Source organism: Podarcis filfolensis, assembly GCF_964270895.1.
Source record: "Podarcis filfolensis genome assembly, chromosome: 10".
NCBI classification, from domain to species: Eukaryota; Metazoa; Chordata; class Lepidosauria; order Squamata; family Lacertidae; genus Podarcis; species Podarcis filfolensis.
Window position 1 is genome coordinate 56251967 of NC_139612.1, and position 23019 is coordinate 56274985.

At 43.1% G+C, this 23019-nt stretch overlaps 1 protein-coding gene across 1 annotated transcript in view; it reads left to right on the plus strand.

Annotated features, from left to right (window-relative positions):
* TMTC1 (transmembrane O-mannosyltransferase targeting cadherins 1) overlaps positions 1 to 23019 on the plus strand; it is a 134615-nt gene that overhangs the window by 35826 nt on the left and 75770 nt on the right. Inside the window, exons 6-7 of the mRNA XM_083572308.1 lie at positions 18280 to 18361; positions 18860 to 18963. Of these exons, the coding sequence (XP_083428434.1) occupies positions 18280 to 18361; positions 18860 to 18963 (186 nt within the window). The remainder of the gene's footprint in view (positions 1 to 18279; positions 18362 to 18859; positions 18964 to 23019) is intronic.

A 23019-nucleotide genomic window follows, 5' to 3' on the forward strand; every position in this document is an offset into this window, starting at 1 on the left:
GTTTCCCCATGAAAACAACAGGAAAGAAATGTATGCTGGAAACGTGCCCCAAATGTCTTCACTTTACTCCCAAGATTTTCCAGGTTATGGCATCTGCAAACCTATTTCTTCTGGAATCAAATAATATGAAAATGAGTGCTAAACATGCATTATATTCCATTAGTTTTCTGGAAGTGGCTTTTATGTCATAGGAAAGCTCTAGTATAATGTGGAAATTAACAGGGGAATAGAACAAACTGCCATGTGAATGCAGCCTCGGAGTGGCTTACCACGTGACTGCCTTATGTCCCATTGAGCAACAAACATTTGACAGACTATCGCTGAAATATTTTTGTTGCTAAAGTAGTCTGAAGGCAGTCTGGTATCTCTCTCCGCCCCTCCCCCCTCTTGGAAATCCATTTGTCATTTTAATGGCTCTGGAATGTTACATGCTGGGAGATTGGAAATGTCAGAATCCAACAAGAGGCCTCAACGACATTCTTAATAATGAAAGAATATATCTGTGCTGCTAAGGCATCTTGGTTCCTTTGGGTAGTTCAGTTAATTTCAAGGTGTGAATAAGATAAAAATTAAAAACCATCTCAGTGCTGAGGCGATTCTTCTAAACCTGCTCATCTGTAAATAAACAGATTCCTCAATTGTCTGAATCTGTCACTGCGCCATAATGATGCTCAGCTGCCTGCTAAATAATGATACTTTCCTTCTACCGGGATGAGAGCAAAAGCTTTTGATTGTAGGCGTAGAACTCTTTCTGGAGTTCATTATGTGTCAAAGCAGCTCACCCTTTACATCTCGCCCTCTCTCTAAAGAACTCAAAGTAGTATAAACAGCTCCCTACTTACTTTTTTTTGCACTAAACAGTACTGTGAGGTAGAATATAAGGTCACACAGGGAGCTTTATGGCTGGGCAGAGATGTGAACAGGGGTCTTCCCTATTCTAGTCTAACCAAGACCTGCTTATAGATTTGCACATGGAGAGATTTTTAGTCTTCATGGTGACGGTCTTCAAAACATGTGGGCTTTACTTGTAAGTACAACTCAGAATAAAGGAAAGAAGAACAAAGGAAGGGGGATTTGTGAGGATAGCAGTGCTCACAAGGCAAGACTTTCTGAACGCTTCAAAAATGCAAATAATAATACATTAGTATGCTGGATCAGATGAAAGGTCCAGCCTTTTGACATATATATGTGCGTATATATTAAATTGGTCGCCATTAAGTTAATCTCTGCTTATTAGCTTGTGTCTAGAATTAAGTGGCAATTATATCATTAGCTTAGCACCCTGCATGATTAACTTACTGAATTCACTGGTGCATGGCTTTCACTTTAGATGGATTTTTTAAAAGAAGGCTGGACCAGTTCATGAAGGAAGATAGGTCTTTCAACAGCTGTTAGCTATGTCAGGTGAGATAACCCTCCTGTTCAGGGTTCCAATCAGGAGGGAGGAGATTCAGCTCCCTACTGAACTCCTTTGCACAGCTTCCTCTTGGTCAGCTCTTGGTCCAGTTCTTGCTCCAGAACATGGAGGGTTGGTTAAGGATGGATATGGAGAAGCTAAGTGACATAGCATCTGCTTTGCATGCAGAAGGTCCCAGGTTCAATCCCTGGCATCTTCAAGTAGAGCTAGGAAAGACTCCCTGTCTGCAAGCCCAAGAACAGCTGCCAGTCATAGTCAACAGTATATAATCTGGGGTTTTGCTGGCATATCTGTTGTACTGGTAGCATATAATATCTGTAACATTTTATGATACTTGTAAAACACTGAAGATTCCTGCCCCCCCCCAAAAAAGTAAGCAGTATATACATTATCTACATGTTTGCTCACCTTTGGTTCCCACCATGCACTCACCTCTCACTTGTGACTCCTAGAAGCTGTCTACATGTGACAGCAGCCACACCCCAGGAAACAGCTTTGACAGGCCAGCTAAACCAGGTGAGGGGAGCCGATGGGTCTCAAAGTCCATCTAGGAGCAAGAAAACTCTGATCCTAAACCTCTACTGCCTTGTGGGATATCTTCGGGAGAAGAAAAGGCTAAGGCGTAAACCCTACACAAGTCTGGAGTGGAATTGCTAAGATGGTTGGATGGCACCTTGTACTCCTCCTTCTGACAACTCCTATAGCCAAGCTGGTGTGAAACGTATTGCTCTGCTTTCGAACACATCAGCAAAGCTGAGAGGTGGGTCTTATCGTCTGGGTAGTCCAGGATCTCCATACACACTGTCCAGGCGTGCACCTCGGATAGGTCATTTCAGCGTTGCTAACTCAGTGGTTTGACTTCACCCTTGGAGGTGCACTCCATTGTCCTGGGCAACCTTTTGCTGCTGAAGTTTGAATTTTGCCACAATTTGTTTTCCAGCCTGATGCAAAAGTCTATTTTTAAGGCAGAGAAATTTTTTTCAACTGATTTCAAGATTATTGATATGTAGAAAGACCATATTGCTCAGAGCACATGAAGAGCTCTATGATCTCCTTCCTTTTTAGGTTTCCCTTGATTTTAATGGGAAATAATGCTGCGGGCAGAAATAATTACCATAGGATAAATCAAAGGCACACAGATGGAACACCCTGATAATGAGATACAGCAATTAGTAACAACTTTGTTTTAGAACCGTACTAGTGGTATGCTTTGGAATTTCTTTGATGTGGTCACTGATTTATAGATAATATTGGGGAGGGAATACGAGGCACATACAGGCAAGCTCAGGGTTTTTTTTGCTTTTGGCTCAAGGTGTTTGTTTCTTAATGCTATGAGCCCAAGAAAATTTGATGATGAATTGCCTCAAGCTCAGTAGTGTTCATCTTAGGATCAGGCTGCAAAAATGAAAAATGTATTTGGTGTAAGGATGGTATTTGTATAGTACCGAGGCTTTCAAAAATGATTTCCTGAAGAATCCTCAGGTTCCCTAGAAGCTTACCAGGAGTCCCTCAGTTCAGTAATGGTTGGCAAGTTTCTCTGAAAGTTGTTTTATTTATTATATTTCTATCCATTCAAGGAGCTCAGGGCTGCATGTATGGTGTTATCCCTCCCCCTTTTAGTCTGACAGTAACCTTATGTGGTAGGTTAGGCTGACAGTGGCTAGTTTGTGGTCACCCATTGAGCCTCATGGCTCAATGGGGATTTGACCTTGGCTCTCCCCAGACCTAGTCAAACACTCTAATTACACCACAATGGTTAAAAGACAGCTGGTCCTCCACTATTACTCACCTGAAATGCACCATTGCAGGGATGTGTTGTATGTACTCTTTCACTTTGTCCTGGGAACCATAAAAGACCCCTGAAAAAATCTCTACAGTTTAATGGCTGAATTCAGAAATCCCACCAAAGCACGGTTTGATTGCATGACTGAATTTTTGTCACTTTACAAACCATGGTTTGCAAGGAACTGAACTTGGATATCAAAGCATGGTTCAGAGTTGGTTTGCAAACCACAGTTTGTGCTGCTATATCTGAATTCACAAACTACAATTTTGGCTTCATAAGGCTGCTGCAACACTGAGAAGGGAGGAACGTTATGGAGCTCGATGCCGAGCAGATACAAAATGAAAGCAGACGAGTAGCTTCAAAACAAGGTTTGTCTTCTGTACATTTGAAAGTTCTGACTATGGTGTCAATTCATAACTAGGATTACCAGAAACCATGGCTTGGCACAATGTCTGAATTGTGCTGTTTAGTTTTTTTTCTTTGCTCTCTCACTTTCATTCCTATTATAGAGAAGCTGTTGCATTTGTTATATCTAAATGCCTGGTTGTGTGTGTGTGTGTGTGTGTGTGTGTGTGCGCGCATCTATTAAAGAATTGCTTGCCTAAGCCTGTGCAGTATCTCTTTCAGTGAAAGCCAGAATCAACCCATTTTCTGCAAAGGATATTGTTGTTGTTGAATGGCAGTATACAATGTACATTTTGCATTCCTTCCAATAAATGCCGGAAACGGTTGGCGGTATGCTCTGTGCCAACACCTTTTGTGAAGTTTATTATTGGGCTGTCGTTAAGAACAGGAACTATGGTATTGCTGTCTTTGCATTTATCCATCCTGATAAACTGTGGAAGTTTTCAGTGCTTATGCGGTTTTTTCTAAGTTCTTTTCTAAATAAAAGGAAATGTATCTGTTGGGTGTAGAATCATCCTCTTATTACAGTGGCCAACTTTTTTAAAAAACAAGGAATGCTTATAATGAAGACTCTTAGCTATTTGCTAAAGCTGTACACATTAGGTAGGGCTTTGGTCAGTAGTGGTAGGCTCAGAGGGTTGCCATATATCCTCTTTTTCCAGGACATGTCCTCTTTTTCATGGGTAGAGTCATCATAGCGATCTATAGTTAAAAGTAGAAGTCGGCAAATGTGTCCTCTTTTTTTGCTGTTCAAAATATGCAACCCTAGAACTTCAAATGATGAAATGTTCTTTTGAATGAAGAGCTGTGTGTACAGGGGTTACTACATTGATGTCTTTAGACATCATCAACCACCAATTCTCTGAATTAGGATCTTTCCATTCCCATACAGAACAGGGATAACCCAATAGGTTGGAGCAAAGGACAATGCAGAAAACCTGAACTGCCGTTTGTTGTGTTTCAGCTTTAAAGAGCGGGTGTTTGGACTTGGACATAGAGCTTTAAAGTGTGGATATGTGTCTGGAAAGAGCAGGGCAAACGATAAGTGTAAGTAAAGGGACCCCTGACCGTTAGGTCCAGTCGTGGCCGACTCTGGGGTTGCGGCGCTCATCTTGCTTTATTGGCCGAGGGAGCCGGTGTACAGCTTCCGGGTCATGTGGCCAGCATGATTCTGGCGAACCAGAGCAGCGCACGGAAATGCCGTTTACTTTCCCACCGGAGTGGTACCTATTTATCTACTTGCACTTTGACGTGCTTTCGAACTGCTAGGTTGGCAGGAGCAGGGACCGAGCAACGGGAGCTCACCCCGTCACAGGGATTCGAACTGCCGGCCTTCTGATCGGCAAGTCCTAGGCTCTGTGGATAAGTGCTATGTCTTTCTCGTTTCCAAGTTTGCCTGTTTTGGGTGTGTCCTTTTTCTGTGCCTTCCATTGGAACTTTCCTGTTGTCTGACGTGTTCCAGTACAGCGGTTCTCTTGAAGGGACATGTAATGGACAGGCTGGTCAGAGCATGGCCCAGTGCCACTCCAATTCTCTTTTGACAGCAATATTAAGAGGGAGATAAGGAGGAGTTCTGTAGAACTCAGTAATTTGTACCGGTTCAAGGGATTCTGCAGACCTCTCGAAGCAGCTCATCCACATCAAATATAGAAACAGAGGGATGCTAATGATGCTTCTGGTATATACACTGTTCTCAGTTGCGGTGTTTATATTGCAATGGATAACATTGATTTTTATCTGAGAAGTGTCTTGTAAGCAGGCAACAGATGGCTCAATATCCAGGCAGGTTGTGCTAGAGTTTAGAAGCACATTTACCACCTGGAGTCGCTCAGGTGGACAGCTCTGTTTGGACAACAAGGGGATGGACAAGGGGAAAAAAGACTTTGTTCATTGATAGTTTGAAAATGGGCATTTCATTGTGCTTGTATATATTTGATTCAAGTTTTGTGCGCCTACAGTCTCCACTTGCGTTTTAATGCTTCCAGTTTCCCTGCAAATGAAGGTAGAAACATTGCAGGGGGGGAAAACACCTAGGAGAATTTTGGAAACCACTAGACCATTAAACAGAACTGATCTGCTACCTCTACAGAAATTCTGAGTGGCAACTGTGTAAGTCCAACCAGATCACAGTCTGCCAGTAACAAGAGTATTAGAGACCCCTCCATTTCCAGATTCCCTGAACCAAATGAAAGCCTGCTGGATCAGGCCAGAGGCTCATCTAGTCCAGATTCCTGCTCTTGGAGTCACCAGTCATGTATCCCGATGAGAAGCCTGCAAGCAGAACATAGATGCAACAACACTCTCCCCACTTATGATTCCTAGCAACTGGCATTCAGAAGCAGACTGTCTCTGACAGCGGAAGGTAGACCATAACCATTGATAGCCTTACTCTCCACAAATATGCCTAATCCTCTTTTAAAGGCCATCTTGGAGGCCATCACTACTTTTGTGAGAGCAAAACCCACGTGTCCAAACCTAGCATGTATTTCAAATAGCCCTGAAAGACAATGGAACAGCACCATGGTAGTTAGGAGGAGCAGGGAATCCTGAACCGCACAGTGTAAGAATGCCGTGCTCACCTATCACATTTAGGCAAACTATGTTTTTTTGTGACTGTATGAACCTGCTGATCGCCGAAGAATTGATACTTTTGAATTATGGTGCTGGAGGAGACTCTTGAGAGACCCATGGACTGCAAGAAGATCAAACCTCTCCGTTCTTAAGGAAATTAGCCCTGAGTGCTCACTGGAAGGACAGATCGTGAAGCTGAGGCTCCAATACTTTGGCCACCTCATGAGAAGAGAAGACTCCTTGGAAAAGACCCTGATGTTGGGAAAGATGGAGGGCACAAGGAGAAGGGGACGACAGAGGATGAGATGGTTGGACAGTGTTCGCGAAGCTACCAGCATGAGTTTGACCAAACTGCGGGAGGCAGTGGAAGACAGAAGTGTCTGGCGTGCTCTGGTCCATGGGGTCACGAAGAGTCGGACACGACTAAATGTCTAAACAACAACAACAATGAACCTGCTGGCTCCCAGGGAGGAGCTTGCATCTACATTGTCCAAACCCAGGGTCACGGTTAAGGTCTACAGACAGAGTTATAAGGATTTTGACCAATAATTAGCAAAGCCATTGTCCCAACACTAGACACAGACCTCCTGCCCTACTTCTAAAGAGTAGGGCAGGACCAGTCATTCATGTGATTCTTATCCCAAGTAAGAAAACCTTGGTTGCAAGTGTGTGCCCCTACAGGGCAGATCAGTTTGCACCAGTGCATATGGTGGTGTGTCCTTGGTGATGGTACCTGAGTCCAACCTTCTGACTCACTGCCTTCTTCTAATTTGGCTGGCCCTGCCAGTTCACTGGCCACCTCCTCAGCTACCATGAGAACTTCATTCTCAGGGGACGAAGTGGAGAGTTGCTCCAGCGGCTCCCCCTCCCCTTCTGTGATGTCCAGCAACAATGGGGTGAAACCCTTTCCTTGCTTGAGCACTCACTATCTCCAGCCTCTGGATCCTACTTCTCCTCTGACAGATCTTGTCATCTAGTCCCATCCTAGCTGGCACCACAGGTTCCATGACACAGCCTGAAGTCACACAGTATATTCTGCCACCTCAGCTCTTGAACACCTAATAAATGGGCAGTTAACCTGGCTCTCCAGATGTTGGAGAACAACTTCAAAAGGGCTGTTTTCCACAACCAATTTTCTTTATCAAGCCAATATCCACTCTTAATATCCAATCAGCATGGCCAATAACCATGGATGATTGAAGTTGTAGTCCAACATCTGGTTAGCCACCTATGACTCAATTCTTACTAATTCTGTGGAATGTATAAATTAGGTGTCACCGGTGTTAGAATATGGTGATAAAATCAATCCACCTTGTAAGACATGAATCCTAAGAGCATAAAGGATGCCGAGGAGAATGAATAAATGGAAAAGGTGCAGTTGAGAAGGAACTATCTGGCTTGTCATGTCAGATGTCAAAACAACCATAAACTAGTCATCGTGGCAGTGCTGGTATGTCGGAGTTTGAGATGCTTTCTTTGGACTTTATATTTTATTGCAAAAATAGAAAACATGGGGGGGGGGGAATAAAATCTCCTGCCCCCAAATGAATCATTTTTATCTCTTCCAAGATTGTGAATGGAATTGCATCTGTCTTTTTAAAAGGGAGGAAATCAGTCTGAAAACTGTTTATAAAAATAGCAGAGCTTTTCCAAATAAGAAAAAAGGAGGGAAACTTGTTACCAGATCTATTTAGGGTGTGTTCATTGCTGTGGAATGAATACAGCCTCCTTTATTTCATCTGACTTGAGCAAGGGAGCTTGACAGATCAGAATGTCAGATTAGACCCTTTTCTGCACAGGAAGGGCCTGTTTTCCTGATGGCTTTGGAACTGGCCTCCATTTAACTGATATAGAGTAGATATTGGCTTGATAAAGGAAATTGCTTGTGGAAAATAGGCAGGGTCTTCATTTGAACAATACTTAAGGAAATAGCTCATGCTTTGCACCAGCCCTTTTGGAGGACAAAGAGCCAAGTTCCTAGCTGATGACAATTCAGTCTAGAGGTAGTTATTGCCCTCTAACTACTAAGTAGTGCTGCCAGATCTGGCTTCTGTTGGCTCTGTACCTATTTTATTCATTCATTTGATTAAACCTAAGTCTCACTTAAGACAGCATCTTAAAAAGTAGAGACATTACCTTGCCAACAAAGGTCCGTATAGTAAAAGCTATGGTTTTCCCAGTAGTGATGTATGGAAGTGAAAGCTGGACCATAAAGAAGGCTGATCGCCAAAGAATTGATGCTTTTGAATTATGGTGCTGGAGGAGACTCTTGAGAGTCCCATGGACTGCAAGAAGATCAAACCTCTCCATTCTTAAGGAAGTCAGCCCTGAGTGCTCACTGGAAGGACAGATCGTGAAGCTGAGGCTCCAATACTTTGGCCACCTCATGAGAAGAGAAGACTCCCTGGAAAAGACCCTGATGTTGGGAAAGATGGAGGGCACAAGGAGAAGGGGACGACAGAGGATGAGATGGTTGGATAGCATTCTCGAAGCTACCAGCATGAGTTTGACCAAACTGCGGGAGGCAGTGGAAGACAGGAGTGCCTGGCGTGCTCTGGTCCAGGGGGTCACGAAGAGTCGGACACGACTAAACGACTAAACAACAACAACAAAGTCTCACTTTGGTGTGTTGCTTCCTGAATCCGTGTCCTCTCTCATGCTGTGTTCAAGAGACCTAAGTCGAATTAAACTTACATGGTAATGGAGTTGGTACCCAGCTCTTGTTGTTCCAGACTTGAATTGTAGAGCAATATCTACGGAATAACTCTCCTGCTATGTCATGAGGAAGTTGTTGGGAGTGCGGCTGTGGTAGGGCAAAGTGAGGCAGGGCAAGAGCTGAACCTAGGAGACCAAGCAGAGGAAAAGTGAGGCAGATCTGTGGCAAGGACTGTTAGCAGCAGGGCACCCTTAATATAAGCAGAGAGTGTGCTGGTGTGGAGTATTCCTCCTGACACGCTGCTGCTTACCCTGAGAAGGTGGAGGGGTGAAGCTCAGAGCTACTTGGTTGCACTGGCAAGACCATAGCAGCCAATGCCATGCATCCACAGAGCCTTGAAGTGTTCCCACCATCTGGGTAAAAAGTAAAAATGCTGGTGTCATGAGGACAGTTCCAGCCCCTCACATGTGCCGTTACTGGCCTTTAATGTTCAGTCTCAGGAGTAAGTTTGGTCTGGAATGGCCTATTCTGAGCTATTGGCTTTTAAGGTGGCCTGGCTTTCTACTCTGTAGTTCACTTCCAGAGTTTAGAGGATGGCAGACAGGCTGAACACCTGCTGAGCAAACCTCAGGTTTCAGGTCTTGCTTCAAGCTGTAATTGTGACAGCAAGAGCAGAGAGGCAAGTTGCATGCACTCTCTGCCATTGTCAGGAACCTTGCCCTATGTACTGCAGTGGATCTTTGTCTGGGTGTGTCCACCTTCTGTGCATGCCCTTGATGCCCACTCTAGGGTTAGAGAGACCGTGCATAGGATTAGTTGCTAGTGGTGATGCACAGATGGTGCCATTTAAGAATAGGTGCGATTCAGTTTAGAGCTTGCTTCATTTTAGAAACATTCCATAAGGATGCCACCAGCCTAGACATCCTCAGCGCTGCTTATCTTGTCAGTAAATATTTAATAATATTGGATAGCTCAGCCCACATAATTCCTGTCTTGCAAGTGAAGGCTATTTTCATTGGTGTTGAGTGTGTGGGGGAGGTATAAGGATGCTTAGGAGACCAGAAAGCTAGTTCTTAACAACTCCTTCCTATCTGCTCCTTAGCCATCCTTTTCAGTCTTTTTCTAGAAAAGCTGTTCTGTGAATTCAGAGTAGCATAAATGAATTGATCCCAAAACTCGTGTGGGAAGGCAGTATTGTGTTTATAAAGCTCTTCTTCTGCCCAGTAGCTATGTGTAAGCATTTATTAGCTGTTTTAGGATTAAAACTTGCAAACATAGGTCTGTAAGATTTTTTATGTAAGCACTTTTATCAGGTGTGGTGCAAGTGAAAATCGTTTTGACCACTCTCTGACAGCAAGAGCATGCAAGTTTCCAAGCTCGATGGAATTCTTCGTTCATGTGCTACTCAGAATTCACAGAACAGCTTGTCTAGGAAAGGCCTAACAACATACAGACCCAATGTTACTGCTACAACAACAACAGTATCAAAGGAGGAAATATCAGGTATGAATCCAGAGACAAGCAGCTAACCACTAAAACACTGTTTTAAGAAAACAGACCAGAAATGGAAAAACTACTATCTCATACCACAGCTTCAATGGAATACTCCTCCTAGCCTATCATCTGCTGAAGACACAACATAGTGGAAAATGTTTAAATTGATTCTGCTGCTGGAGACAGAAGGAATTTTCACAATTGGAGGAGGCTAAGCAGTAAAAACTCTCCCTCCAAGGACAAGCCAGCCGAAGGGCTTCTCAGTGAAAGGTCAGGAAACATGCTTTAGTAGGAGCAAATGGAGTGAGGTTCCCTCCCCATTTTTTATTTTATGACAAATTCATTTCTTTTGCAAGTGCCCTCAGGGTGCCCGTGGATGAAACAGAGAAGAAAAGCATAAGAGAAACGTATGTATAATATGCCAATACTTGCACAGAAATGCATCTGTACAGAACAGGAGAGGAGGTGGAAAATATTTCCTCTCGTGCCAAGCATTCCATCGACTGTCTGCCAGCTGATCAAACAAGGCCAAGCAGGGTTATAAGCCCTCAGCCGTGCAATCACAGCTTCTCCTACTTGTACAAAACCAGGTGCAGTAATTGCCAACCATGACTTCATTGATTTCAATCACCTCCCTTCCTTTCCAAGAGCCAGACACCTATTCCTCCAGAGAAGTGACAAAGCTTTATTTGTAAGCCCTTCTTGAGCTGGTAGTTGATCTCTTCTACTATATATATATATATGTGTGTGTGTGTGTATCCCTCATGGGAAATATTTTCTTTCTGTATTACACATTTTAAAAAGTTAGAAGGATTCACAATTCTTCTGTACTAACAGTTTAACATTTTAGTATCCAAGCACGTGAATTATATCCAGGTAGCCATAATTAGAAGGAACAAGCATGGTGTTTACTTTAATGTGAATCTTAAGAGCTCGGGAGCTTGCAGAAACTTGTAGGCAATTGAATTTACCCCAAGTACTAAAGGACTGCCTTTCTCAAATACCTGCCAAATAACCTTGTATGCATGAGCAGCACTGAGTTCACTTCTATATAGAAGCACCCTCTGTGTGCACTGCAATAGCGAGAAGTCTCCTCATGTACTGCTTTGGGTGTTGTGTAGTGGCAAAGAACATAAGCGGGACCTACTGGGTCAGGCTGAAGGGTCATCTAGTTTACAGCATTCTGTTTTCACAGTGGTTGGTGTCTGAAGTCATCAGGAGGGATGTGAAGATCTCTGCAAGAGTGGTTTCTTACCAGCGGCTTTATGAAATGATACAGGAAGATCTCTATTTGTCTTTTTATCCTTGGTGTTCCAGGATCTTTCTACCTCCAAAGCAGAGGTGGCAAAGTTCAACTTATGGGTCAGTTGGGAGCTGTGATGCTTAAGTGGAAACTGTCCAAGGGAAAAACATGTCATAAATCCCAGCCCCGGTGCAGCTGCTCAGTTGCACGTTCCAGAGAGCCTGCTATGCAAACCACATCGTTGGCCCTGGACTGGAACAACCTGTACACATTGTTTATAGTAACCAGAAGTAACCACACATGGCATTCTTGTTTTCTAAAATTATGGCCACTTGAGCATAACCCAGATGGTTTTCTACCCAAATACCTTAAGCTGTCATTTAGAAGAAGCTTGAATGCATCTGTAATTTTATGCATTCGAAAACTAAAGATGCAGAATAAAAAGATGCAGAATATGAAGAGAGAGAAAACTTTTTGAAGGAGACATATATTACTGGTGGGGAACTTCGAGGGTGGAGCAGGTAGAAATGTGGCTGCATCAGCTGTATGACCAAGTTCCTTATGGGGAACTCAGCTGTGTTGCTTATCCCTGCAAAAAGCAGGGTTGAAGTCACTGCACATCAGCTGATGCCCTATATGACATCAAAAATTGCCCTAAGCTCAAGAGCAGCTTACAAATAAAGCATTGCCTCTTTTTCTGGATCTTGGGATGAAATGGATAATGATGGGAATCCATGAATTCTGAGGCTGTGTGCATGCTTCCATTTATTCTGCATCCCATGTACTCCCACCACTGGTTTGGGAAGTGGTGTACACGCAACATTTGCCACAATCTGTATCTATCCTGTTGCTTTCTTATGAAATACTGTGTTTCATAACCCCCCCCAAACCAGCGTCAGTCCAGGAAAAAGAGCAACCTACTTGTGTTTTAAGTCAGAAATGTATAGGCAGCCATAGATACCAACGACTGCAGCTGATTTTGAACTAGTGAGAGAAGCTGTCAGTGGACGGCCGAGAGCTTGTAACCTTGTTTGGTCAGCTAGCAGACAGCTGATTGGACGCTTGGCATGAGGGAATTCTCCCCTTCCTCGTTTCTATACAAGTATTGGCACATTGTGGGTATGTTTCTGTTACACTTTTCATCTATGTTTTATCTAGGTGGACAACAGTAGGTCACTTTGAATAAAACATACATTGTGAAGCATGTCATAGAATGAAAGGGGATGGGGGGAAATAATCTCCTTCCATTTGTTCTTACTGCAGCGTACTTTCTGACCTTTCACGAAGTAGCCCTTTTGCTGTCTTGCCTTTTGTGTATGCGAACTGTTAGCAGTGGAGAATCCTCTGACTTTAATGCACAGTTTGTGGGGAGCTGAAGGAGGAGGAAGCCTTTAGCAAGTTACAGTTCCTGTAAAAGGTCATTGTTGAATAGTTTTGGCAGTGATGGGACAGAACCCAGAGCTTTTGAGCAGCTGATAAGACCAGTATGAGCTCCTACACATTTAAACAGCCCTGCCTCTCCTGCAGCTTGAGGTGGTTAAATTACCTTGTTCAGGCAACAGCCATAAAATCAAGTAATCCTCAAATATCACGATAGCCCAATTTTTAACATTAAAATCTGGCTTAAACCATTGGGCTTTGTAGCCTCTTGAACCTCAGCAAAGAATAAATGCAGCCCAGGACTGGAGGAGGATGCCACAGGTACCAAGGCAATGATACCAGTTTTCAAAAATAAAATGATATATTAATTTCATTTGTTAAAGAGCTCTCAGTCATAACAACATATTTATAGATGCTCTGCAGGCATACAGTTGCTCTGTTTAACTAGGAGGCTGGTCTAGTAGGGAAGTGGTGGACTGACTGAAGATTCCTATTGCTCCTTTGAGTGCTGCAGAGGTCTTTACCCAATTTAGGTCTATTAATTTCAGTGGGTCTACTCTTAATAAAAGTTAGGTGAATACAAGCCTATGGCTCCAAAATTCTTACATGCTCTCTTTGCTCGGCCTTTTATATTGGTGTGTTGATTGTAGAGGTTCCTTTTGGATTGCAAGGACTTCAGTCGACTTGTTGAGCGCACACAGATTACAAGGTTTTTCATAATGTTTGGCCATGTCAGGGTGCCTCTAAGTAAATGGGTGCAACTGTCCTGAAAGGTGTCGTTCTGTCTAAGGAACATTGTTTTCCTTCACCTGATATTTTAAAGTCCTGTTTGTTTCAGATCACCATCAGCAATGGTAATATTCCCTGCAACAGCCGCCTGTATTTCAAATGTTCATTCATTCAAAATGACAATGTTACGTGAGTCCAAAGGTTTTGTGATTTGCAAAATAATATCTGATTTAACAAGGTGTGTGAAAAGAGTTTCACTGTCTCAGGAAGCTGAGTTCCATTCCAGAGCCTCTTTTCTACTGTGGGAAAAAAGACTCCGCTCCTTCTGGCTGATGACACAATCTCCCTAAGCGGTGGTGAGTTGAACAGAGCTCTCTTCCTAACTGGCAGGAGTTTCTATAGATGGAAGTGCTCTGTGAAGAAGGTAGGCCCCAGGCTGTCATCTTCTTCAGACAAATGACTGGCTGTGTGGAGCAGGCCTCAAGTAGCTCTTTGCTTAAATGAATTAGGCATCTGAGTTCTTCACCTTAACAAAGACAATCTGTCTGGCCTTAGAAGGGGTTTGTTTTGATCCACACAACTCCCATCTTGTACCAGCAACTTTTAACACTGCTGTAAACCCACATGGTTGTGAGTTTTATTGGGCCACCTGTCCTGCTGTCTTCAGGTTATAAAAAAAAGGTCTCAGTGCAGTGATGATGTCATTGGCTTTTTGTGATGAATTCTCCTTTTCAGGAAATCACAGCTGCCAGATCTCTGTCTTGGCCTCCCGTTGAACTATATGGGTGTGTGCATATGAATTTGCTTTTTTAAGCAGTTCTGTGTTGTTTATTGTTGTTCTGATTATGTTTTATTCCTAAAAGGCATTTTAGAAAAGGAAGCAGCCAAGTAATTACACAGTGACTTATGGAGAAGTTGGCTTGGAAGCAAGGTTTTGTTTTAAAAAAAGCACACGCACACACACAAAAAACCACACAAAAAACCTCTGTACAACAAATAGGTCCCCTCCTTCACCTCTGCCATTTGAGTAGAGCTGGTTTTCTTCACCATCTAGTTCTTTGTTTTGTTTTGTTTAAATGATCCTCCATGAAAGATGCATTTGTGACATGTTTAGCATGTAGTTATGGTGAGCAACTGAATATTTTTGCAGCACTGATATTGGCATTTGCACTGAGACGTTCTGGAATCAGAGGTGCTATGAGCCCTCCAGCCTGTCAGCTTCTACTACAGACTGAAGCATGAAGTACAGCAGACAGAAAATACTGCTCTGATGACTGGTGCCATGTTCTTAGTATTTATGGCGAGCCTGCTCCATAATGCCTGCCAGTGTTGTATGGCTTGTCCCCCCCCTTCTTTTGTGCATTTCTTTCTGTTCTAAGGCCTGAGATAAGAGGTAAAAAGGTAAAGGACCCCTGGGCGGTTCACAGCACACTTAACGAACTGCATCCTTAGTAAACAACTCCTGTTGTGCAGCTTCTCCCATCATTGCTGTGTTGGGAAATACCTTCCAAGAAAGTGAGCTTTGTGAGTACAGTCTGTCTGCAATTAGGGTTTTAACTTTGGTAGAGAGCCTTCATGTGTACAGAAAGATATTTCCTTCAGAAATTATGCTTCAGCATCAGGACAAAGATTGTGGGGTGGGTGGGGAGCAGCAGCATGACTTTGGGGCCACTTGTCAAATAGAGGATATCCCTTTATATTAGAGGCCTTCCTCTGTACATTAGGACACATGGCCACCTTACACAGATCTGGCAAAGAGATAGAAACTGCACCACTAAGAAAAAAACCTATGCCAACGCTAGGGCTGAGGTTCAAAGAACCAGAAAACTAAAGAACACCTGGTGGATAATAAAAGCTCAAGAGATCCAGCGCTTAGCCAACATCCATGATGCACAGAATTTCTTTAAAGCCACAATGACCATCTGTGGGCCAATAAATCGTGGTATATGTCCTCTATACTCAACAGACGGTACCACACTTCTAAAAGATAAAGAAGCTGTTGCATTGTGCTGAAAAGAACATTACCAACATCTCCTTAACTGCAACTCTCCCGTAGTTGCCGAGGTCCTCTCACAAATTCTGCAAAAACAAATTAGAGATGAGCTTGCAGTATCTCCAAATTTGGGAGAGTTGTGTACAGCTATTAACCAAATGAAAGACAGCAAAGCCATTGGACCTGATGGGATTCAAAGTGGACGGAATTGAACTTACACAACAACTTAACAAGCTCATCGAAAAAATATGGGAGAGAGAGGAGATCCCAGCAGAAATGTTGGAAAATGTCGATCACTTTTCCTACCTGGGTTGACATTGATGCCGAAATCCAGCATCGTGTGAGCTCTGTGGTGCTCTGTGACTCCGATAGAAATGCAGAATGTTTTAGGACCGGGACATTTGCAGGGAAACCAAAATGCTTGTTTACAAAGCTATTGTACTATCAACCTTACTGTACGCTTGTGAAAGATGGACCACTTATAAACACCATCTCCAACTCCTCAAAAGATTCCATCAACGGTGTCTCCACAAAATTTTACATATCACTTGGGAAGATAGGTGAACTAATGTTAGTGTACTGGAAGAAGCAAAGATCACCAGTGTCGAAGCAATGATTCTTCAACATCAACTTCGTTGAGACTAGTCGTGTTGATGGGATGCCTGATTATCGTCTTCCAAAGCAACTATTCTATTCTGAACTTAAAAATGGAAAGCGTAAGGCTGGTGGTCAACAAAAGAGGTTTAAAGACTCTCTCAAGGCAAATCTTAAAAAATGTAGTATAAACACTGACAATTGGGAAACATTGGCTTGTGAGTGCTCCAATTGGAGAACAGCCTTTACCAAAGGTGCAATGGACTTTGAAGACACTCACACTCAGGACACAAGGGAGAAATGTGCTAAGAGGAAAGCATGTTTGGCAAACCCCTACCATGATCAGTTCCCGCCCAGAAACTTATGTCCCCACTGTGGAAGGACATGCGGATCCAGAACTGGCCTCCACAGTCACCTAGGGACACACTGCTAAGACCATGCTTACTCGGCTATGAGTGATCGCCAAAGAAGAAGAAGACACAGTGGTATCCTGAATGTGATTATGAGTTAAGAAACTCCAGTTAGGATGTATGATTTTTATATGTAGCTACTGGGGTCATGAGTAGTTTAACAGTGTGGTTTTGAGTTGCTTGAATGCTGCATTGGGGTTGGCTACATAGGGCCAGCGTTCTGCTGCTGACTGAATTGAGACATTTCCGATGGTTTGCTGGCATTGTAAGTATTCTTTTTATTGCCAAATTCCGTTAAAGTCAAAGAGGGTTTATAGAAACCTCTTCTACTGCTTTCTTAGATAAGCAGGCAAACAGGAGGTGTTAAGGGCCTGCTCTCAGGTTAATTAAATCAACTGCTTGTTCCCTCCAGCGACTTCACATCAAGGCCAAGGTGAAATATGGAGAGTAATTGGGAGTTGCCTTTTAAAGTGAGGAGTTGTTGCCTGTCTGAAATCAGTGGAGGTTTGGGAAACTTAAGACCTTGTAAGATTAGTCCCTTTTTAGTCTAGCTTGACATTTACCTCAGATACCAAGATCAAATGCTGACATTTATTAATAAATAGACATAAAATGTCTGAGACAATTTAGCTTTTCTCTGTGGAATGTGGCTCATTTTATTATTACTTCTTTTGACATGGCATTCATCAGACTGCTTTGATTAGACAGTGTGTTTTCTAGAGCACACCCAGATCCCCCCATGTTTTCTTTTCCTCTTTAAATTTTAAACCCATCTCATGTGGGCTTTATCTCTCTTACTTTGTTGGTGTGCAGAGCTTTTCCTTACATTTTAAGGGTTGTTAAGGTTACTTGCTGTTTGCTGTAAAGACATAGATCAAAAGACTGCTTTTGACATTTTTCTTTTAAACTGGGAAATACTGTAATCTGTGCACTTTTTTATTTGTTTTTTTGGCTGAAACCTTTAAGCCGAAGTTTTCCTTGAACCAGACTAGATGGGTGAGTGTAATAGATGCTTAGTGCGATAGAGACGCCTTGTTCCTTTTTGCCTGAGAAACTGTACAACAGGGACCAAAGACCTTTACTTTTTGCAACCTAAAGGAACATGTTTTTATTTATGGATCAGTGGAATGCAGGCAGCGGAGAAATAATGGCTTGGATCCTAAGCTTCCCTCCAAGCATGGAAGGAGTTTGCACTCCTTTCATGAGTACAGTTTTCCTCAGAACTTAGGATCCCAGGAACCCCATGTGATTTACACACCCAAAAACAATAGATCTTACCTAAATGTGGTGATTGTGCCTAAATATGTGGAATGTGCTGTGTATCAGCTGGAGAAATGGGGCAGCAAAGTCACCTCCCTGCCCCCCCCCCCGCCCCGGTCTATCTGCTTATTTTTTCTCTTCCATCCATGTCCCTTCTCCCTTTGCATATTGTGTTTATTAATTTGGAAACCTTGTTTTAAACCGTGAATGCCTTAAATGCATTGGTGGAAAGACAGTTTATAATTGTAATAACACACCCCCACCCCCACCCCACAACATTCCAGTTCTAAAAGATTGGTGTCTACTGATAATCACTTTCATAAATGTTTTCTTTTTTACAGTTACCTGACCGTAAGCAACAAACAGAAGTTCTTATACATCACAAGTCCTTTTTTAAAAAGGGCTGGCTTGGTACTTACCTATGTAAGTATTACTTTAGACTATATTCTTAATTAACTTTAATTTCTTCAGATGAATCCCATTGTAGCTCCTTAGTCTCGAGAGCAGGCCTTATATAGAAGTATCTTACTCTGTTAGTCCATAGGAACAAACATAAAAATTTGTATGTTGGGCAGTGGCAGATTTCAGTTGGTGGGGACAGTTTTCCTGCACAGGGCACCAGGCTGAGGGGTGCAAAACAACCACCTGCTGGGTACCTACTGAGAAGATCCATAAAAAAGCAACTGCATCAAAAGGAATTGCTGTGAAAATTAGAAGAAAAAAGGGGCCACCAAATTTTGTCCTTTCTCAAGGCACCATATTAACAAAGTCCGCCCCTATGCTGAGTTAGAACAGTTTATCTCAGTTAACCTGAAAATGTTTGTGAGTCTCAAGTATATTAAGATAGGTTCTGGTTTCCTGGTCCTAATGAATTGTATGCCTTTTTGTAGTAATAACCGAAATATCTACTCTTTTCTGAAGGTGATCCTACTTTTGTATTTTCGCTTCTGGATAATGGGAGGTTCTATGCCAGCGTTTTCAGAACAGGACAATCCAGCTTCATTCTCACCTTATCTTCTAACAAGGTATGGTACCAGGAGCCACATATGTTTGGGTTGATCCTATCTTTCCATTTAATGTGAACTAATCAAGGTCTTAATCTTTGTTGTTGTTTCCTGAAAATTACAGTTATAAAAATGCTTGGGAATCACATAATATTTGTGGGATTAGATTAACTCAAATGCATAAAATAATTCCAGTGGATATGTTGCAATGATTGTCCAAAATGTGGTGGTTGTTGACAGTCACGTGTGAATGTGCACTTTTCCAGATTTTACGATGGAGTTGCCCAACCAAGGAATGTGTGCAACAATATGTATTCTAGTGCAGAGTACATGCAAAAATGCATATTTTAGTGAAAGTAACATATACAACTGCATTCTGTTATGGCACATTTGCTTGCAAAAATGCTTCTATGAGCAAAATTGTACATACAGTGGTACCTCTGGATACCCACACCTCCGGTTGCGTATCCTTCAGGATGCGAACACGGCAAACCTGGAAGCGGACCCTCTGGTTGCGGAAACTTCAGGATCCGACTGGAGCTCCAGAACGGATCCTGTCCGCAACCGGAGGTACCACTGTATTAGGGAAAGCTAGCACAAAAATGAATACTACTTTTTATGCTGCATTAAAAAATTTCAGACGTGTATGTAGAAATGGGCAAACCAAATTTTAAGGCTGTAAAAGTGAGAAACTTAGAGAAACCAAAATAGACAGATTTGTCCAAACCTAGCATTAATGTGAATATTGGCCGTGCTCAAATTTTTGAAATTCACCCTGATATAGATAAGTGATTCTAAGGAGGTATTTGGGGTCCGGACACCTAAACATTTCGTTTATATTGTTATATAGAAGGTCTATACGTACTTAGTCCAGGGCAGAAATTTGGAACCTTAACACAGGAAACACTTATGTCAAACGACACATAGAACATAGAAATTATGCCTGTGGAAGAAAGTAAGAAAAAATTGGGGTTTCATTTCTTGACTACATTCCTTGCCATGTTGTTTAGCTAGGTACTGCCAGTTGCTCATGAACCATTACTAAGAGTAAGAGCTCTCCCAGGATAATCACCACAGCATTAAAAGCTTGGATAAATGCTTAGACTGATTATTTCAAATGCCCTCAGGGTACTTTCTCAAGAGAGCAGCAGTACAAAGGAGACTCCTAGTCCCAATGAAGTCTCATTTAAATTTGGGCAGTCTCTTTGAAAGGGTAGGGAAGCCAGTGAAGGACTAGTGAAAGCAAGCACCACATTTTCAGTTTGCTTTCTGTGGAAGCTTTTCATGGGTTGTACTTAATTCCCGAATATCACTCTGTCTAATCCCTTGATTAGGGGAAACTGCATCACCACCATATAAGCCTTTAAGGCTCTTGGTTTTCTGGCTTGGCAAGCCTAATGCCTCAACATCCATGGTTTATCCCTAAGACTTCAGTGCAAGGGGAAGAAAAAGCCAGGAGGAGAAGCTGTAACATGGAAGGTACCGGAAGAGACAAACAGCTCATTGTCTCTCTGGCTACTATAGATTGAACTGTGAGACTCTGGAAAAGAAAATACAAATGTTCTCATGGGTCATGTAAGAGGGCGGAATGGAAAAGAACAGCATGGGGTAGGTTTTGTAGCCCATTAACTTTTCCTTTTAAAAACCTTGTGGGCTTCCTCAGATAACGAACAGAATTTTAACTCTTCCTAAATGCCGAGAGGAAATGTTATTAATGCCTTTCATTAGGCGTAACAATTTTTCACTTCGGTATTTACAGCTGAAGCTATTTTAGCTTGGGGCTCTTTCCATCTTTTTCACAGCTCTAAATCAAATGCGCTTGACAAGGCACTTCATAATAATGTTGTAAAACATATGTGGCTGCAATTATAACCAGGTGCTGTTATTTATGGGCTCCCTATCTCTGCCGTATTTGGTTTGTTTACTCTGAGGCACTCCTATCAGGGAGCCCATCCATGCGGCAAAACCTTCCGCTTTCTATATAGCTTGGCATACTTGTCTCTTTGTCAGCCAAATCATTTTTTGAAAAGATAACAGCTTTTTTTTTTGAGTGTGTGTGTGTGTGTGTGTGTGTGTGTGTGTGTCTGTCTGTCTGTCTCCACTCCCCATATAAAACTGGTGGACATCATACTTCTACCAGGTTGCTCTGTGTATGGGAGGGCCTGCAGAAGGTGGTTGTATAGCATTGTAGTACAGTAGTACCTCAGGTTACAGATGCTTCAGGTTACATACGCTTCAGGTTACAGACTCCGCTAACCCAGAAATAGTACCTCAGGTTAAGAACTTTGCTTCAGGAGGAGAACAGAAATTGTGCACCGGTGGCGCGGCGGCAGCGGGAGGCCCCATTAGTTAAAGTGGTGCTTCGGGTTAAGAACAGTTTCAGGTTAAGAACAGACCTCCAGAACGAATTAAGTACTTAACCCAAGGTACCACTGTAGTGGGATCCTGTCCCACACCAGTGAGACAGCCTGACCCAGAAGCTTTTAATAGAGGTCAAGCAGAACAATATGATCTGTTGTCTTGTCTTCCTGTTAAGAGGCTTCATTGCTGGTCCAGTTGGTTTCTCTGTAGCCCCTCCTTCAGCCACAGGTGATAGTTGTTGGTGGCACAGACTGAATTCCCACCCAACTTCCCTCAGGCTCAGGGCCTGCTATAGGGCCAAGTTCTGTTGGTAGGTTGCAACCCAAGAGAGGGTTGTGTATGTATGTATGTGTGGGTTTGTTTGTTTTAAGATTGGTTCTATCAGCAATGCCACAACAACAATGCAGAAGAGAGACGCTGGTAACCAGAGGGGAAAGAAAAAGGACAGAGAGGGACAGGCAGATGCACACATATAGTAAAGGTACATATATAATACAGTGGTGCCTCGCAATACGAAATTAATTCGTTCCGCGAGTCTTTTCGTCTTGCGATGTTTTTCGTCTTGCGAAGCACGGTCCGTCGCAACTGCGCCTCTTCAAGCGGCTTTAAGAAAAAAGCGAACAAACTTGCAAGACGTTTTCGTCTTGCGAAGCAAGCCCATAGGGAAAATCGTCTAGCGAAGCAACGCAAAAACCAAAAAACCCTTTCGTCTTGCGCGTTTTTCATTTTGCGAGGCATTCGTCTTGCGGGGCACCACTGTATACAGTACAGTGGTACCTCGGGTTAAGTACTTAATTCGTTCTGGAGGTTCGTTCTTAACCTGAAACTGTTCTTAACCTGAAGCACCACTTTAGCTAATGGGGCCTCCTGCTGCTGCTGCGCCGCCGCTGCACGATTTCTGTTCTCATCCTGAAGCAAAGTTCTTAACCCAAGGTAATATTTCTGGGCTAGCGGAGTCTGTACCCCGAAGCGTATGTAACCTGAAGCATATGTAACCTGAGGTACCACTGTATTAGATTACCAGTTGGGTCCCATGTAGAGGGAAGAAGTGAATGCTGAGTTTGGATAGGATAAAGGACACTGGTCTGTCCAGCGTATTCCAGGTATAGAATTGCTACAGCCATGATACTTGGTCCCAGGCAATTTTAGCCTCTGGTGGTATTAAAAGAGTTTCAGCTCTTTTAAATAGTCATATGTATTGTGTCAGAATGGAGTGAGTCAACCGTCCTGCATCCGAGGGCCTCCCTGCTCATTATGTTGCAGGAGTGGGCAACCTCACAGGCCGAGCTTGGCCCACCAAGGGAAGCCACTGTTATATGGGGGAGGTAAAGGTAAAGAGACCCCTGACCATTAGGTCCAGTCGTGACCGACTGGGGTTGCGGCGCTCATCTCGCTTTACTGGCTGAGGGAGCCGGCATACAGCTTCCGGGTCATGTGGCCAGCATGACTAAGCCGCTTCTGAAGAACTAGAGCAGCGCACGGAAACGCCGTTTACCTTCCCGCCAGAGTGGTACCTATTTATCTACTTGCACTTTGACATGCTTTCGAACTGCTAGGTTGGCAGGAGCAGGGACCGAGCAACGGGAGCTCACCCCGTCACGGGGATTCGAACCACCGACCTTCTGATTGGCAAGTCCTAGGCTCTGTGGTTTAACCCACACGCCACCCGCATCCCTGTTATATGGGGTAGTATATTTTAAAAATACCTATACATCT